The sequence below is a fragment of the Littorina saxatilis genome, linkage group LG12, assembly GCF_037325665.1.
Source record: "Littorina saxatilis isolate snail1 linkage group LG12, US_GU_Lsax_2.0, whole genome shotgun sequence".
Classification (NCBI taxonomy): domain Eukaryota; kingdom Metazoa; phylum Mollusca; class Gastropoda; order Littorinimorpha; family Littorinidae; genus Littorina; species Littorina saxatilis.
The window spans coordinates 84028277-84048420 of NC_090256.1; the positions used below are offsets into that span (position 1 = coordinate 84028277).

Here is a 20144-nt window from a genome sequence, read left to right on the forward strand (position 1 = left end):
CGGCGAGAGATTTATTTCTCAGAGTCAACTTTGCGTGCAGACTCTCCTCGGTGTCCGAACAGCCCCGTGTGTACACGCAAGCACAAGACCAAGTGCGCACGAAAAAGTTCCTGTAATCCATGTCAGAGTTCGGTAGGTTATAGAAACACGAAAATACCCAGCATGCTTCCTCCGAAAACGGCGTATGGCTGCCTAAATGGCGGGGTAAAAAAACGGTCATACACGTACAATTCCACTCGTGCAAAAAACACGAGTGTACGTGGGAGTTTGAGCCCACGAACGCAGAAGAAGAAGAAGAAGAAGAAGTTTGCTGTCGTATTTAAAAAAAATATATATATATATTTGTTTATTTTAAATTCTATTTTAAGTTCTATTTATTCAATGTTTCAATAACTGTTTCTATAATCATAAATGTTGACCCTTACTCCTATTACAACAATGACCGCCAGTCCAACAGCTGGATTAGGCCCGAGCAAATATATCCAGCAAAACTTCAAATTCTGGTTTCAAACTTGAAGGGGAGAAAACTGTCCAATAGCCGTAACCACTTGGACCATCACAGTCACGTAACTCGGGCTATGCGTTTTACCTTGAACCCCATACCTTCGATCAGGATTGGCCACCCTTTTACGGCTCTGGGTTTAATTTGGTGAGACGTGCGGGTGAGGGGGTGAGGGTGGAGGGCAGTAAGGAGTGTGACATGGGATGTGGGGGCGCGCGAGAAAGAGGGGTGTCAGGTAACCCCACTGGGTAACCCTCAAAGTTTGGAGGAAGTCAAGATTAGGCGTGCCAGTCTGGCACTCCCCATACCGATACTAGTGACTACCCGCTTTGGTGAGTGCCAAGCCCCCTACGTACACCCCCCATGGACAGTGAAGTTACAAGAACATTCACAAAGCGGCCTTTGACTAACGGACAACAAAGCACGACATAATGGTAGTTCTTTGTGTATACCTTTGTAGAGAGAACTCCGGCTTGGTCACACCGCTAGGCACAAAAGTTGTTTGGAGCGATCACTCCTACAGCGCGCACCTGTAAGAAAACTCAGTGACTTTGGGAGAGGGAGGCTGTACGCAAAAGAGGAATGTAGTGTATACTAGTTATTACTATGGAGGATTTGGTGCATGTGTATGTTTCAAGCAAGAGAGGGGGGTAGGGAGAAAGATATATTTTTCAGTACACCGCACACTTACATTAACACACCCGTTCTCCCTCGATCCCCCCCCCCCCCCCCCCCCCCCCCCCCCCTCGGCTAACATCTGAAAAGGCACATACACACACTTCGTCAGGCCACGACAACCCAAAGATCGCAAAAATATCCAGTCACCAAGCCATGTCCAAAGTGACACGTATACGACTGACCACCACCATCTTGTGGACAGCGGTCAAAACCAGACCTGCCAGTGTCCAGCAGGATTTGGCTGGACGGTCACTTCTACATGCGCGCAGAGGTGGGTTGGAGGATTATGGATCTACTAACGTTAAAACCCTCAGGGTTAGGTCTTCGGTGGCAGTGGCATTCCCCAACAGGAGACCGCAAGCAGGGAACATTTTTGTAGCGTGGTCGTGAATTGTGCTTTTGTGACGAGAGAGGATATAATATGTATGGTGTTGTGTCACAGTTTTGACAAAATCTGATACAGAAGCGCGCACACATTGCGGTACTAAAGTAATACGGAACCAAGGAGAATAATAATCATCACAAAACTGAATGACCACATTCTCCTTGCCAGTTGCTCTGTTTTGTGTATTGCTTTGCTCTGCCACCCCCCTCCTCCACCCCCCCCCCCACCCCCCCCCCCCCCCACCCCCGTTTTGTAGTTGCATACATCCCTTGCTACACACATACGAGCTTAAAATACAACAACATTCATTTTGTCCAGCCCCAATAAACATAAATCTCATTTATGAGTCCCAGTTATTGTGATCTGGTAAAGTAATTACCCCCGCGGTGGTAGACCTATCTGCAGGATATATTGACAAGCGCCACTTCAAAGTAATCTAGTCCCCTCACGTTGGGCTGTCATTTTGAGAGCTATCGGTTCGATCCGATCAACAGCAATAGGCTGTCTCGTAAACATTTTATGGAAAAGACTTAGTATCTGTGGTGTGGCGTGTTTTTCTTAATGTCACTTTAAATAACAAGCTTTTATGAAAGGAAACTATCTTGTTGAGAAATCAATGAGGGTGCTTAACATAGTTATTCTGATTAAGGATTTGAAAGCCCGAGGTGATCACAGCCCCAAGCCTTTCTGTCCACATGCGTAGCTCTCCCATACACACAAAACCTCCACCTACAAACCTACACTGGTGCAAACCCACACAAAGGCCCACACACAAAGGCTGCCAAGTGGAAAACAAGGTAACCCAACTGTGCGTGATGTACACGCAGCGGATGTAACTGTACATGTACATAACATAAGCAAGTAGTAAGACTAGATGCCTTTACCTCCTAGTCCTACTGTTAACTGGCAGCCAGCCAGCCAACAGACTCCATATGGGCGGGATTTGCAACTGGTAAACATGTTTCCTCTAAATGTCACACAGCCATTGTCAGCATCCTCTTGATGATAGATGTTTACATATCATCGCAAGTTAGGTCACATAAGACAGGGCGATCTACTGTTGTTGAGGAAGAATGGTTTGATTACTGCTAATTCCAGTCATTAATCTTCACATCAGGGACACTGGGCAAAAGCACACAGGAAGTAGCAGACAGGAGCGAGGGGAAAGGTTCAAACAAAGAAAGAGAGAAATGCTTTTGGTCATTTGCAAGGTTTTTCACCTGGCAGGTACATACATGTACCAATTAAAACGACACAGGGCACAGATTTGTTACAGTACAGCTGTTGGAGCTGTAATTGCAATTTCAATGTGAAGCCTAATTTCAATTCACAATTTAGTTGATTAGTTTTTAATTTTCCAAGCTGATATGCAATCGCACAGTCTGGACCAGGTCAAAGAATGTTTGAACAAATTTCAAGATTTATTTGACTGAAAAAAGGTTTCCAAAGTGCCGCCTCAACTTTTTTTAAAAGCTGGATATGATGTCTTCAAAGACATAATATATGGAGAATATGATTATGAGGGGAAAAAGTCTGGTGATACCATCTGGAAGGTTTGTATGTAAAATGTCATAAAGACCTGTTCGTTTTCTTTTTATAATAGCAACACACACACACCAATTCACCCTTGTCTCCATTCCCAGTGTACCAACAAAGATTTAATCAAACCTAAAAATAGTCAAATGACCCAACAACAATAACAACATGCACTGATTTCAACTACAAAAGAATAAGAAAAACCCACAATAGAAACAACAATAATAAAGAAGAACTTCAACTCACGTATTCTTTGACGTTTTTGGTTCTGACTGCTTTGTATGAGGCGTAGGCTGGGTAGAGAGTTCCAAACAGCAGTCTGCACAGAGCATAGAGATAGGGAGCTAGAAACGTTTCCGCCAGCAAGAATAGATCTCGAAAGCTGCTGCTCAAAACCATGTTTTTAAAGAGCAGCCAGACAAAACGCAGCCATAAGATCCATGATTGTTACTATTGAAGCCAGGCATGGAACAGTCCACTGACAGTAATGTTCTCAATATTTTACTGTATAGTTTCTTTTGATGAACCACATACAGAGGTGTCCTGCTGAACGTGTACACCAGAAACCACTTCTTCCAGTTCCATGGTTACTTTTCACAGTCTGTTCCAAACGCAGGTGCCTCATCCCACGGCATTTTGTATTTGTGTTTGACAGGAGCTTGGTGCCCTGTGTCTTGATGATTCTACCACTTTCTTGGCTGTCAGCACTTTCGACAAGTTTTCTTGAAGCAGACCAAGCATCTTTCTTTGATAATTTTGAGTGTAGTTTCATTTAAGATTTAGAAGAACCTGCGCAAGAACCTCTGCAATTTCTTGCTCTCATTTCCGTTTTTGTCATCACATCTGTGTAATCAAAATTGTCATCATCTTCATTCATTTCCTCCTGTCAAATGGATTTTTTGGACACTTAACTGCAACAACTGGTGTTTTATTTATTTCCTTTATCTCAAAAAATGGTGATTGGTCAAACAAAAGTTTGTTTCTGATGACAAGGTCATTAAAACTAGGGCCCGTGGTATTGAGTTTTTTAAAACTTATTTCCTTAATTTTTTTGTGGGAAGTTTGCTTTTTATTTAAGCTTGAAAGCCTCTCAATGAAAAACAAATATCAGTTTTAAGTTAAATCTGCATCATGCTTGTGAATGTCTCTAAGGGTATTTAACTATTATTTTTACACTCAAGTGTACTTGTGAAGTGGGTTATCAAGGGTTATGGAGAACCGATAAAGTATCAGCGTTGGCAACATACTTTGATATCAGCAAAAGATTATCTGTGAACAACGCCATTCAAAACTTATACTTTTTTAAAAGAATAGCACTGAGTAAAGATGTCATAAAAATGGCAACAGATGGCTTCTGAATTTGTTTTACTACTCTTTTGGAATATTTCGACAATAAGTTTTGTATTCCCTTATTCAAGATGTGCTCCAGACTTTTAAAGTCGAACGGGTTTTTGAGATGGTCCCCCTTGCGGCCGGCGTCAGTCACTGCATAACCGACACGCCAAGCTTGACCACACTAAGGTGCATGATCGCACGTTATGCAAGATTCTGGGGCCGGCTGGCCTGGCCCGTCCATTATCAGGCCAGGGAGAAACAAGGCAATAGTAACCTAAGGGCCACCCTCGACTCAGCTGACCTACTTTGAGATGTGTGAGAGAACACTTTCTGAGGTCACTTTAGAGCCACTCCCCCGGGGCGACCTCCTCACTGTCAGATTTGTCACCCAGCTTCGGTGGGCTACAGTATAGTGGGCGGGGGATACATTCAAATTCAACGCTTGGTATTTGAAGCGGGAAACTTTCATTTCAGGTAAGAGTGAATGATCTAGCCAGATACAGTTCTCTAGGTAAAATACATGACCACCTACTGAGTATTAAAAGAACCATGTTTAGTGTCAAATTTGGGGCAGGATCAACATTTTCAAAAAAATCAATTAAAGCATAGACAGATGTTTGAATTCTTAATAGGTAATAAAATAAAATAAAAACTTTTAAATAACAACATTTTCTGTGCTAGATGACCAATATTCTTTTTTGCCCGCAAGGTGGAACTTTTAGGGCTATGTTTGGAAAATGTTTGTGATTACAGTCTCTGTTGTCTTGCTCCTGTTAAAGTTTGAATTATATCTTTCAAGTAAATGAATACAGAAATAAATAGTATGTTCCTTTCAATGTGCTTTTTTTAACTATATATTCTGAAACCAATTACCAAATAACTTCCTAATTGACTACATAAATAAATGAAGGATTTTGTTGTTATCTCTTCCTTTCAAACTGGACCTTCTTTAAATCCGCACAATATTTGTGATACTGATAGTACAGTGTTGTTCCCAGGCCTCAGTCTTCGGTCATTTGCACATACTTTTTTGATCTGAGGCATTGTTCTGACCCAAGGCCGGTGGAATGTCTGATAGTTTTGACACATATGGGATGTCTTTTGTCACAACATTTTCTTGGCAGCCAGGACATTTTGACTGATCCAGGTCCAACTGACCTATTGTCTTCTGTGTCTGGGAACAAGACTGATAATATTTTTCCCCAAATCCTTTGCTGTAATTTCCAAAGTACATAAATTCATAAGACAGGTCACAGCTTCCCCCGTCCTTGACCTCTGATTCAATCATTCATTCAAATAAAAAGCCATTATAGTCACTATTGAGGTTTATGTCCATAATTTGTTTCTCTACAGCACACAACCTTTTAGTTTTACTTTTAACTGCTTTTAGAATGAAAGTCTGTTACTGTGGTAATCCCAGGGGTGGCTAGCCACTAAGCCTCATTTACTAAATAAAACTGATACCTTCAAAATCAACTTTGAGGACACAATACATAAAAGTTCACTTTGGTGTTTTGTGGTTCCTCTCATATTTTGATTGAGAGTGATACTTGTTGCAGGAAGTCATTTGATGCTTCCTCATATCCTCAGGTCCTTGATGTTATAACTAACAGCAACAGTGATTCCTGTTCTCCTCTTAAATAGTAAAGATAACAATGTGTTTTTATTATCTCCCAGACAGTCCTACTCCTAGTTTACTCGACATACTTTCTGTCACGTTGTACTTTTGTCAATTTTTGTAATCATTTTCAGAAGAAGAAAAACAACAACATGTAAAACACGCTTTCCAATTTTCCATTTCAGGGCAAAATTCTAACGGGAAGATTCTTTGGACGATAATATGTAGTACATGACGCAATGGTTGTGTTTTTCTTAAAATTATCGCCACTAAGGTCACCTGGTCTCATTCGGGTACGAAAACAATCTTGGCATGGAATCCAAGAACCCCTAACCTTGGGTAGCCGCCACCCTCTTCATGTTCTACGCACAAAGAGGAAGCACAGTGCCACACACACGCACCAACCCGCCTGAACCGCACGCACCCCTTGCTAAAAGTCTACACGTTTCTGGCGAGCACGTGAAACACAGAAAGCCCCATGAAAAGTGGGTCAGCGAAAACCTGGCGCCGAGAAGAGCACAGCAACACTTCTGCGGTGCCTGCTTTTCACCCTCATTTTCAACTCGAATTCCTCCACTCCACACACGGGTTTCTCCAGCACGAAATCCTCATGCCCACGCTGTTGCTCTTCTCTGTTCCGCAGCCTGCTCTCATTTCAACAACTCAAAGCCAGGCGACCTGGCTTCCATGGCAACCAAGTAATTTGGCAGACGCAGAATGACAGATTCCCCGAAAACACCTGACCCTTCACCTGTACCTACGCTGCATTTGTGTAGCGCGTACACACGCTGCAGGTGTGCCTAGTGTGTCATAATACTCTTTCATCTGGCATACACACAAAACTGTAAATGTGTCACTGTCATACACGTTCTCACATCTTGGGATGAGGTGTGCAAAACACACCATACCAATCTGCTCCTGGTGAATCATCAAGTGATCAACTCTTTCTCAGCAACATGTTGCGCGGTGGTAACAGTTGGCGGCAAAAATTAAATAAATCCGTCTATCTTAACCTCGCACTTACTTACAGGATGTTCACCTGGCTCCATATATAATATATAATATCATATATTATCACCAACACTTGGAGACTGGGGGTCGAATGGCGTTTTATTCTTCACCCAAAGTCAAACCCAAGCTGCTGCTGTGGGTGAAGATTTATTGATTACTGTTCCAATAAAGCAGCCAGTAGGTCCCGAAAGAGACAATACTTGCCAGTGTGTTCACACAAACTGAATAGTTTAGGACAAGTACACAATTAACTGGTGTGATTATTTCACTATTAAAGACTGACGAAAGTTACATTCTTGCGAACAATCTGGTAATTTAAATGATTCATACAAACACAAAACATCATGGTAGGAGCTTAACGTAAAAAGGAGGAGTATACTTCAGTCCACTGTTGGGTAGTTTACTGACAGGAGATCTATACTAAGTGCTGCCTGCTGCCAGCACCCCTTTATCAGGGGCCATCGGAAAAGCCGCCCTTGCCTGGCCCCAGTCCAACAACAATACTCCTCAGGCTCACAGGTAAAAGAAACATGGAGCCCGAAAGCCCTTGAAGCAGGGTTGTATCAAAGAACAGACATGCGCCACAAAAAAACAAAGCTGTTTATGTGAATTACAAGGGAATCAGTGATCCCCATTATGGCATTATATTACAAAAGCCTGGGAATGAACTGTACTGGCATCTCACCCCTTACAAGTTTCATTTCAGTTCTCATCAATTGTATTATTGGTTTATGACTGAAACTGCACTGAGTTACTCACTCACTGACTGAATGAGTAAACATATATATATATATATCCATAAAGCTTAAGAAATGTTACAGTTTTTTTATTGCATCGTGCGTCTTCGTTTCTTGACCAGTACTCTTGATTTTGGTACCGTTGTGTTCCTAAGACTGCACTTTCTTTTGATATAAAGCTCACCATACATGTATATCTGGATCAAACACGTGATAGTTGCTAATAAATGAAATAAGGTGGGTTTTTTACCCGATTTAGGTACATACTGTGACTACATGTAATTCGAACTTGGCAGTGAGGAGGGTATCACAGCAACAGTTGGTGTACATGCCTTTTGTGTATGTTTGGTTTTGATTATCTGCTAGAAGAAGTAGATATCAGCAAAATATAAATTATGGTTCATTTCGTATATTAGTTTACTTTACCTTCTCCTTAACTGTGCAAAAATAATGATTGCAACAACTAAAGTACCCCAAGCCAACTAACGCATTTATTCTCATGTCATTTCATTCAAACTTTCAACTTGGCTATGTGGCACATTTTTGGGATCATAGATAATATATATATAATATATCTTTCACATGACCGACGCTCTAACAAGGGATCCCCAAAATCAACCTGACAAAAACGCAAGGTACCATTACGGTCACCAATTAAAAAATCAACAATAATCACAATAGACGGAAAATATATGAGGAAAAAATCAAATTAATTATTTATGCATGATTCAGAACAGGTTGTTTGGTTTAGTTATCTTGCATATTTCTTGTTTTATGCCGTTCCTACTGATGCAGGTGTCGATCGCACGAGGGATCAAAAACAAAGTGCTGAAATTCTTGGATCTGGCTGTCCACTATTTTTACGTTTGAACCCACTACCTCCCAATTGCTGCTGAAAAGGTGTCAGGAGTAGGCAATCCGACAATGGCGTTGGTGAGGCTGTTCCCTTGAACAGTGGTGTTTAAAAAGGAGGCTCGGAATTGCTCTGGAGTGGGGCACTTTGAAGCAGCGGCTGTTGTTATTTGCCTGCCTCTGAATAATATTCTGAGTCTCATATATTAGGTGGGGCAAATCCTGCGTCGGGTTTGGTCAGCTGGTGCGAAGAAATTTGTCTCTGGTAGTGCTGGTGTGACAGGGGAGGCTACCGCTCCTTTCACAGCAGACTCTGCACCCGAGTTGTTGGCCTTTAAGTCAACACCGGTGGATTGTGGTATTCTGTTTGTGATGGGGTCTGGTGGTTTCCGATTGTCTGTATGTTCATGGAAACCTTCGGGTTTGCATAACAGTTTTTATAGGGCTAAGAAATTAGCCCTAACATTTTCAATCCTGTTTGATTGCACTTCGCCTCCCGAGGTGATCGTAGTGTTACGGCACTCGGTTACACTGGGATCAGGCTGTTTGCTATTAACAGCATTTAGATTTAGGAAATCAAGCATCCTGCCAATGGTACCAGGCTCCTGGGATCTACAGCGACTAGTCCCTTGTGATGAAGCGAGCTGCTTGGCGTTGGATGCGTTCCAGCCTGTCGATGGCTTGTTACACTTACAGGTAGGGATCCCAAACCACTGCCCCGTACTCCAGGGTGGATCTAATGAGAGGCTGAGCGACGTAAGCAAATCTTGCTCAGGCATAATCAAATGATAGAAACCAGAGTTGTTGTTCAACTGTGGAGTACATATATTTTAATATATCATCATTAAAGCCATAACTATAGATGCAGTAGCCAGGTGTGTTTTATATTTTAAAATAATCTGATGATGAGATCTCAACTGTGCCTCATTCAGTTACTTAGCTGTACCTGTATATATTGTTTAGCACTTTTCGCTGATAAAGGGTCAAGGTATGCTATTGATTATGATTATGATCAATCTCATAACACTAACAAGTAACAGCATCGTCTCTTTTAAAAATGATGACTTGTTTCTTTAATTGTTTCATTTGCGTAATCAGAAGTCAAGACCAAATAAAGGCCGGTTAAAAGCGCGGTATACTTAGTTATGAACTGTTAACTTCAGTCCACTGCTTCTTTAAAAATAAAAAAAACCCATGTCACTGGGCTGTCATTTCTGCTCCAACAAGATCACCTCTCTGCATGTGAATGTTGATCCATAAATACCTTAGGTAAAACAATAGCTGTACTACTTAGTCTACCTATGGTTAAGTGACACATTCATTCACACCCAGCAGCAAATACATGCAAACAATGTGAAATCCAATTTAAACGTTTGTCAACGACCAGTGGCAGTGACACACAAATTAGACCATTTCAAAAATGTTATAGGCAACCAAGGCCTGTTTGTAGTCTCATTTGAGTATACTTACATGACAATCCGAGATATAATTGCAGAAACCATTTTTGAAGGTGTCTGTCAACTAATTGGTGAAATCGGGTCTCAAGAAGATGAGGTAATCCAACATTTTTAGTTCAAATCATCTGTCTATTCCATCGTCAATACTGGCAGCCATAGTGATGACGTCACGCAGAGGCATCATGTGACCAAAACAAGAGGGCTCACGATGCATGTGCTAATTCTTATTTTCTTACTCCAAACAAACTCAAACAAACTTGTGAGCAAAAAATCACTGAAACTTTTTCAACATTCGTTAGTTTGTTACTTTCCAGCTAAATCAAGTCACAAGAAATTACTTTTCTTGAAGAAAACTGATGGAGTTGCACGTCGTGCGTGTTTTGCATGCCATTAGTTGTTTCTCAGTTCTGAATCGACGTCCCTTACAAATGGTTTGTGTGATATGCATTGATACGATGATCATCTAACTTAGTTTCTAAAAATATATGTAATAGTTGTTTGTGCAGAATACCTTTCTCTGTCAAATATATACCAAAATATAGGGGGACTACTTTCTTGTCCGCGTAGGAATAAATCAATGACGACCTCCGTGACCTACGAGTGTCAAATGAATGCTGAACCCGTCTTCTTCCTCCACCGTAATGCGAGAGAGACATTCCAGGCAAGTCTTGTCTGTGGTTTTTATGGAAAAATACACGCCCTGGGAACATTATGGATACCTGAAATGAGAGATGGCGTACAAGAGTAGAGAGGAAATCGTAGGCAAACGGTTTCTTTCAATAAGAAATCCGTTTAAGCCGAAAGTTAGTAGAATTTCTGAGTGGGAATGGAGATCAGGAATTGTACGAGCTGTTTCGAACAGAGACCAAACAAGCGTTGACTTTACGGTATGATTTTGACACTTTTTCTTCTTATTTGGTGATTACTTTTGTGTGAATTGTATATTTGCATGTCTATTCGTTCATTTTCATCCATTTTCTTTGCTTGAATATATCATATTCTTGCAGTATTCCGTAAAACAGCTGTGCAGGGTTTGATCTGGGACGTATCGCTCAGCAAGCTGACGGCCCAGAAAACGTGGTTTTGGTATCGAAATAACTGTGTGGTCAGAGTATGGAGTTGCCGTCTTTCTTTAGTACTAGTAGACTTCGAAAGCACATTGTGTAGGTCAAGCAAACGTTACTTTCATTTGTGTGTACTTTATCACCTGGTTTGAGAAACAATGAACTTCATTTCAAACTAGTAGTACTAGTAGTACTACTTCAGTGGTCCATAACAACTAGCCTACATTCTACTACTACTAGTGAACTAAATACATTGTTTTCTTCGCTTGTTATTAAATTGAGCCAGTGGAGAATTAGATCTGCTTAAATTTACAGCCCGAATATATCTCATAGTAATACTAATTGAAGCTGTTCTGTGTTCATAAGCAGTGTAAGCTTGTATTAGAATAACTCAATAAGTTTGTTTTCTTTTGCTTTTGGTTGAAAGCTTTTTAAAGTGATAATGTCTAACAAAATAATTGTCTCTCGTCGCCCCAAGAGCTATACAGTTAAGGTTGTGGGTTGTAATTATGTGACCACACACCAGGAATACCAGGATAGACGTTTGAGCGCTGAGATACTCAAATGTATTGAAAACAGCTATGTTTTGAGTGGGAATCTCAGATTTTAATTCTCATTGTGACACCTTAAAGCATCAGTCATAATTTTCGTCGTACCTTTTGCCCCTAAGTATTTCATGCGCTATTCCTAGAGATACAAATTTGAAATTGAGCCCAGAGCGACAGAGTTTGTTTTGGGTGTTGAATAGATGACAACACACACAAGGAAGGTTTTACAATTAGTGTTTGAGCGTTCTCTTTTTCAAATCTGAATGCTGTGTTTGGTAGTCATTTCAGACCGTGATGTTCTCCAACGGACTGTGTGTTTGTTTATATTAATTTTATAATGCAAAGCGTTTCAGTCCTGTATGGCAGGGAACATGCATTAGGTTGCTACTGCTAGACTATAGGTCTGACTTCCTCTTGAAATCCAACGGTCTTAATCTGCTTTGATGAATGGGTATCTATGAGGACTAAATAAAAACTGATGACAGAGTCCGGCGAATCATGTAATTACATAGTTTTTGAGCAGTTTTCAGCAAATCATTGCAGGTGTTCTTAATTTACAGTACAGCAAATGTCCCCTGAACTTTTTAAAGTCCAAATTGTCAGAAAACTTTTCAAAATGGTGCCTTGGGTGTACTATCTTTTAGATTTATTTACCAACTTCTCAAGCTGGTCTGGCAAAACTAAACTGAAGAATAGCTTTTACCATGGCAGTGGCACACTTAGGTTTGACTTAGGATATGCTTAATTCTATGCAATTAATATTATTTATAATAAACTAAACCGTGACTGTGCGCACCAATTTTTTTCAATTTTTTTTTTCAATTTGAGTGTTTAGTAGAGCTTTCTGTAGTATCCATCGATAAGGTGTCCGACATGTGTCAAGAAGTTTTGAAGTCTGTAATTACTGTACTGTAGAGTTTTCCTTTCATATAATAAATTCCTTACAAAAATATGACCTAGAACTTGAAGTTTTTATTGCTCTTGAAGTTGAACAATAATGAATTTTTATTGAATATGATTATGAGAGGATTTTTTTAATATAACTTAAAAAGTAGTAATGATAATATTAATAATGAACACTTATTTAGTTATTAATCACCCCTTCTCACTGTAGCTCAAGGCTACATACACTAGCAAACTACACACACACGCATGCACGAAGTGGCTCCATTTTACTTAAAGTTTATGAAACCTGATGCAGGATTACATTATTAAAGTTTGTAATGTAACGAAAGGTTGGATTACGCCCTTTTCAAATCAGATTCATAGGTACTGAAGTCATGTTGAAAACATTCTTCTTCTTCTGCGTTCGTGGGCTGAAACTCCCACGTACACTCGTGTTTTTTTGCACGAGTGGAATTTTACGTGTATGACCGTTTTTTACCCCGCCATTTAGGCAGCCATACGCCGCTTTCGGAGGAAGCATGCTGGGTATTTTCGTGTTTCTATAACCCACCGAACTCTGACATGGATTACAGGATCTTTTTCGTGCGCACTTGGTCTTGTGCTTGCGTGTACACACGGGGGTGTTCGGACACCGAGGAGAGTCTGCACACAAAGTTGACTCACAAATGTCCCATTGCCTTTTTCTCCCAGGCTAAACCCTGCCTCTCACCTATTGCTGTCACAATTGAAGGACCGCCCTCAAAGTAGGTGGGGATGGTCAATGACCCATACTTCCCATACTTGCCATGATCAAGTTTTACCTTTGGGAGGGGCTCCTTTGATGTCTGAGAGAAAACTCTTCCTATCCCAGTTTACATACACTGACCTTCTTACCCGGTGTCAATCGCGCGTGTGTGTGTGTTATGTCTGCCCGTCTGTGCGCTGGTGTATGCAGAAACATGCTAATCCATATGCACATCAAATGGGAACAATATGATAAGGAACACAACTTTCAAGACTGAACTGCCCAACAGTTGCCCCCCGTGTGATAAAATTATACCTCCCAAACTCCCAATAAAGACCCCTCCTTTTTACGACCTATTTTTTAGGACATTTTGAAGGTCGTTAGTGGGAGGTTTAACCGTTTACTGTTTATATATATTATATACTAGAGGAATACCCGGCTTCGCCGGGGTGAATCGCGAGACAGAGACAGACAGCGTGGCGGTTCATCACAATCACCTCTGCAGGCGAAGTCCTGTCAAACGGGATTGAGAATTTTAGAGCTTATTTCTTAGCCCTATATTATCTGTTGTGGCTTCTCAAATGCCAGAACATACAGACAGACAAAAGCCGCTAGACCCCATCACAAACAGAACTCTACAATCCACAGGTTTTTGCCCACACACACACACACAAACACACACACAGAGAAGCCGTATATAATTTATATATATGTATATCTATATCTATAAATATATAGAGATAGGTGAGAGTGTATTTTTCGCGTGGCTATAAATTGATTCGACCTTTTCACTTTGACAGTAAGAACAACTTACGGCTGCAAGGGAAGCGTTCTGGACAGCGCAGTGACAATCTAAAAATAGTTACTCAGAAACGGGAATTTGGGGTGAACGGCGCGAGACAGAGACAGACAGCGTGGCGGTTCACCACAATCACCTTTGAAGGCGAAGTCCTGTCAAACGGGATTGAGAATTGTAGAGCTTATTTCTTAGCCCTATATTTTCTGCTGTGGCTTCTCACATGCCAGAACATACAGACAGACAAAAGCCGCTAGACCACATCACAAACAGAACTCTACAATACACAGGTTTTTGCCCACACACACACACAAACACACACACACACAGAGAAGCCGTATATATATATATGCATATCTGTATCTATAAATATATAGAGATAGGTGAGAGTGTATTTTTCGCGTGGCTATAAATTGATTCGACCTTTTCACTTTGACAGTAAGAACAACTTACGGGTGCAAGGGAAGCGTTGTGGACAGCGCAGTGGACAGCGCAGTGACATTCTAAAAATAGTAATAGTAACTTACAACTGAACGGGAAAGCCACACGAAGGAAGGGAGATAAACGCCAAACACTGGAGAAGATAAGGAAGAGTTACTTATAATGGTGAAATGAACACAAAAACCAAAATCAGTTCAGCGCTGCGCGCTGAGAGCACGTGTTGAAATATCTCATCGATGATATTGTGTCCGGGGTGTAGCTGAATACGGTGTCCAAATTTGAAAAAGATCCACCGAGAACTTTGGCGTTGTGATGTGGTGTAGCGGCTATGGTGTGTCGGTATGGGGGCCCGGGTAGCTGAGGTGGAACCAAAATAGCTGAGGTGGAACCAAAATCGGTTCAGCGCTGCGCGCTGAGAGCACGTGTTGAAATATCTCATCGATGAGGTTGTGTCCGGGGTCTCTCTGAATAAGCCCACCAAATTTGAAGCAGATCCATCGAGAACTTTGGCCGTGCATGGCGAATACACAAATACACAGATACACAGACACACAGACACACACACAGACAGACACAAGTCGTATATATATATAGATGGCCAAGAATCTGTCAAGGTGTCTAGACTTTTCTAAACCTCCTTAATTTTACATGAATAATCATCTCGGTACTCCTGTTCTTTAATTGCAGCATTTGATTGTCCAGTCAAGTGTCCGGTTTATCAAATATTTACAGATGAAGCACAGATGAGTGTATGTTACATTTAATTTAAACCATAACATAATTTTGAGGTGCAGTCATTTTCTTTGGTTCAGCTTTAAGCATCCGTTTCACTATCAGTATGCAATGGCTGGATGGCTGAATGTAGAGTTGATCTGTACTAAGCAAGTTAGCAACACTTAAAAATAGTTGCTCCTGTCTATAAGCAAAATCATTTATCTGTTAGTTACTTTACACCAAGCTCAGAATCAAGAAAACATTTCAACACAGGCCTGAAAGTGGCGAGTATTTTACTCGCCATGACGGCGGGGATGTAGCTCAGTCGGTAGCGCGCTGGATTTGTATCCAGTTGGCCGCTGTCAGCGTGAGTTCGTCCCCACGTTCGGCGAGAGATTTATTTCTCAGAGTCAACTTTGTGTGCAGACTCTCCTCGGTGTCCGAACACCCTCGTGTGTACACGCAAGCACGAAAAAGATCCTGTAATCCATGTCAGAGTTCGGTGGGTTATAGAAACAAGAAAATACCCAGCATGCTTCCTCCAAAAGCGGCGTATGGCTGCCTAAATGGCGGGGTAAAAACGGTCATACTCGTAAAAGCTGTGGGAGTTTCAGCCCATGAACGAACAAACAAACTCGCCATGACGAGTAGAAACATGTAACTGGCGAGTAGAAATGTTTATCTACTTGCCAAATGTGAGTAAAGTTGCTAAAACAAATTGTTGGTTTGGCTAGTAAAGTTTGCTCTCTGGCTTGTAAATTTTCAGAATCACTAGCCAAAGGCGAGTACACCATTTGTTGGACTTTCAGCAATTCAGGGCTGCAACATTTATTTTTTATACCGACAGATCAATGAAATTGTCCATGGAAGTGCAGAAAAGATTCCAGTTAATTTTCATGTCATTTGTTTTGCAAACTTTACTTCAATCATGAGGTTATTACGTAATTTGAAAAGAGTGCAGCCACCAATATAATGTAAACATTCGATTTCGAATCAAATCAACCTCTTTCAATCTTTGTACACTATTTTTGTCTGCAGTTTTGAGACTTACATACAAACAATAAGTCAAAACAAATCCTTTTTACGGTAGGTTAGGTTGGTACTCTGTTACTGTAGCAAATGTTCATTTTACCCATGAACTGTATCACCAAACAGCTAGTTCAAAGTACATGTACTGATTTAAATTAAATGGGCCAGGATCATGTCAGTAAAATGGTATATTATTTCTAACATGTTTGTTCTAAGCTACCTGTCTGAAGTCAAACTAAGGGGTAACATTACTGATTAACTTCATTAAGCCTTTTTGGTTGTGTGTACATCTATACACAAAAGGATGGTGTAAAATAACATACAGAAGGTTCCGGAGATCGGAAATATGATTGTGACAAGTACTGCCAAAGTTTCATTCCGGTATGACCACTGGAGGACATAATTTGCTAGCCATGTAAACACATAAGATAAAATGGAACGTTCGGGCTCTTTTCTATTGACAGCGGTTATCGCTGGGTGCCTCTCAAAACACGCTGCGGTCACAGATGACTGGACATCGCGTACCACTGCAATCACCCACAAAAATGTGATCGTGTTTACAAATTACAGGACAAGCAAACGTAAACTAGGGATTGTACTTAAATTAATCTTTGGCAGTATTTGTAACAATCGTTTGTCTGTATGCATGCAAAGTAATGAATTTTTGTAGAGCCTTTGATGGCATAGAAAGTTTGAATAAAATGACATGGGAATGAATGTTTTAGTTGGGGTACAAAAATGGGTGCAATAATTATTTTGGCAAAGTTTAGTTTCCTACTCTTGTTGGTGGTTTAACTCGTGGAGAGTCAACAGGGATGTCAACATTTGCAGTTGGCGAAGCCCTACAACTTGTTTTAAATTGCCCTAAAAGACGAGCTCGTAGCCTAGTGGTTTAGACGCCGGTACCGGCCATCTGTGTAGAAGGATCAGTGTTCGAATCCCTGCCTGATCTTCCTTCATGTGTACACACAAGCACAAGACCAAGTTTACACAAAAAAGATCCTACAGGCTAATAGTGTGACAAAAACGGCCATTCAGTGGAACCCCAGACCTGGGTATCCCTGTTTTGGACTTGGAGTATAATTTCTCAAACAAACCGACATTCTGCGAGAGCTGCAAAACGGGTGGGTTAAAATACTGGATCGGTTTCGGGAGGCGTTTGTGAAGAAAAGTAGTCTAGGATTTGGTTCTTGTATTTTTTCCCACCGACTGTACTGATCCTATTTTAGACTATCCAGCGTTAAAAAAAATACGGCAAAATTGTACTGGTTCCCAGACCTGATCCCCAGGCCTGATCCCCCCTTTTACGACCTCAAAAAATCTGAGACAATCAGGTCTTAACCTTATATTTACACGCTATGCCCCACTTCCTCGCAGCCAACCTTTAAATTACATATATTATGTGATTATAAGCAACATTTATCTGTTATTAATATTAGTGTAAGGAAACACTTATCTTATAATGTTAAAGTTAACAGATAATGTTAGCAAATAAGATGTTTCTCAGTACAAGTGTTGCACTTTTGCAGTCCTAGTACGTACATGTTGTATGTCTCATACATCAATGCCGTTTTAAAGCACACTAGTTAAACGAGTGGTTGGAGGAAGGGGATGTGGGGAAGAATAAATGTTATCCTACGTAAATGAGAAATACCACAAGTGTGCTCAACTAAGCATGCGAAGTCATGAATGTTTAGGATGTAAATTCACAAACCTGTGACGGGTTCAAAACGTTTTTCGGATGAGTATCTAAGTGCTAACATGTAAAGGAATTTTACCCAGGGTACAACTCGCATGTAGACTTAATAAGATCCTGACAGTTTCGCAGCAATCCATTCGGTCACTACTTGATTACAGCGCTTTTTGTCATGTTAACCCTCAAAATGGACGCAGAATCCTCTCGTTTTCTACTGCGTATGCGCTCCACACATGCATCAGTAGAAATGACATAACACAAGAGATACGCAAGATAACAAAACAAAACAACCTGTTCTGGATAGATAATTGATGTGGCGTTTTCCCCGTATGTAAAAATGGCCAAGTTGCGCCTATTCTGATTTGTTGTCGATTTTGTTAATTGGTACCTGACGTTTTTTGTCAGGTCGATTTGGGGGGTCGGTCGTATTGGGGGCTCTGAGTCTGACTAAAGACTACGCGACCACACGCGGCCGTGTGCGACCTCAAACTAAAGCATGTTCATGTAATATTTTTTTTATATATATATGTAATATCTTCACAACATTATCTGACTTTGTACCAAGTTTTAAGTCATAGAAATAAAAAATGCAGTTATGATGCATTTTCGAAGAGCTATCGATCGGAATTCTGCGTCCGACCTTGTTCGCATTGTTAACCCGCACGCGCGACCTCAAACCAAAGCATGTACATGTAATATATTTTTAATATATATTTAGTATCTTTGCAACATTGTCTCACTTTGAACCAACTTTTAAGTTATAGAAATCAAAAATAAGGGAGTTATGATGCATTTTCGAAGGCAAAAATCCGAGGCTTCTTGTTCGCTCGATAGCTCTTCGAAAATGCATCATTACTCCCTTATTTCTTATTTCTATAATCTAAAAGTTGATACAAACTACAAAGTCAGACAGTACTATATATATAAACAATATTAAATGTACATGCTTTTGTTGGAGATCGAGGGTGCGGGTCTAAAAACAATGCGAACATGGTCGGACGCAGAATTCCGATGCTTCACGTTGCTTGACAGCTCTTCGAAATTGCATTATAACTCCCTTATTTTTGACTTTTATGACTTAAAACATGGACCAACGTGAGAAAATACTGTAAAGATACCAGAACAACCAAAATATTTCCTGTATATATGCTTTGGTTGGAGGTCGCGTGTGGTCGCGTAGTCTTTAGTCAGACCGGTATTGGGAGGTACCCTCAACTTGATGGCTTTCACGTGACCTCTCGATCTCTCTCTCTCTCTCTCTCTCTCTCTCTCGGGCGGGGACGTCAGCAGCACGCCGGTTTTATAACCAGTTCGACAGTATCGGTTTGGGTTTGAACCCAAATTCGGCGAAAGAATTTTTGTACAGGCTCTCTTCAGTGTCTGAACATGTCTGTGTGCACACACGTGCACGATACAAATCAAGGCTCAGGGCTTGAAAAACTCAAAAACACGCATGCATCATTTCCCGTCTCTCATTATCATGATCGTATCTCGATACGCAAGCCTAATGCTGGCGTGTCAAAATATCATCAAACCATGATATCCACATCGTATAACCAATACCTCTCTCAATGTAGGCCGACTGGTCTAAAGGACTTTGAACTTTAGTTGTCACTCTCTCTCTCTCTCGCTGGCTCTCCCTAAGCATGGTAAGGTCATCTTCACAGTTCAGGAGAACTTCCTCCCCTTCCTTGACCTCATGTTTTTTCGGAGAGAAAATTCAACACCGTTTCATAGAAAGGTGTACTAAACAGCAATGCAGTGTAACAGTTGTCCCCAGACTTCGGTCATTGAGGCATACTTTATTTTTAATCTGACCCATTGTCCTGGCCCAAGGACTGTCGACAGTCTGATAGTTTTGACATGTAGGAGTTCTTCTGACTGAACAATATCCACAGGCACAAATGCATACCGTATATATTTTGTTGTAGCCAAGACATTTGGACCTATATATTTTCAGTCCAGCTGGCAATGCGATTGTGGCAAAGGACATGGCTGAATTTATTTTTTAGGCCTAAAAAAAAATAGGTGTGGTTACGGTAACCCGACCAACCCTATTTTTAGGGGCCGACCTTATAATAGGTAGCGGCAGTCAAAACTTGGTTTTGAAGTGAG

At 40.9% G+C, this 20144-nt stretch overlaps 3 protein-coding genes across 4 annotated transcripts in view; 2 read left to right on the top strand and 1 right to left on the bottom strand.

Annotated features, from left to right (window-relative positions):
- The window catches only part of LOC138982993 (receptor expression-enhancing protein 1-like), a 70052-nt gene extending 59630 nt beyond the window's left edge, over positions 1-10422 (bottom strand). Inside the window, exons 1-2 of one of the 2 annotated variants that reach the window (XM_070356382.1) lie at positions 10125-10422; positions 3348-3420 (exon numbers count right to left, since the gene is read on the bottom strand). In XM_070356382.1, the coding sequence (XP_070212483.1) occupies positions 3348-3420; positions 10125-10156 (105 nt within the window). In that variant the 5' untranslated portion in view covers positions 10157-10422. The remainder of the gene's footprint in view (positions 1-3347; positions 3421-10124) is intronic. The other variant, XM_070356380.1, reaches the window with a different exon arrangement.
- Positions 1-20144, top strand: part of LOC138982996 (eukaryotic translation initiation factor 2-alpha kinase 3-like) — a 387290-nt gene that overhangs the window by 290680 nt on the left and 76466 nt on the right. The gene's annotated exons all lie outside the window — the stretch shown is intronic.
- The window catches only part of LOC138982995 (probable JmjC domain-containing histone demethylation protein 2C), a 124397-nt gene continuing 114996 nt past the window's right edge, over positions 10744-20144 (top strand). Inside the window, exon 1 of the mRNA XM_070356383.1 lies at positions 10744-10998. Coding sequence (XP_070212484.1) covers positions 10843-10998 — 156 coding nt within the window. The 5' untranslated portion in view covers positions 10744-10842. The remainder of the gene's footprint in view (positions 10999-20144) is intronic.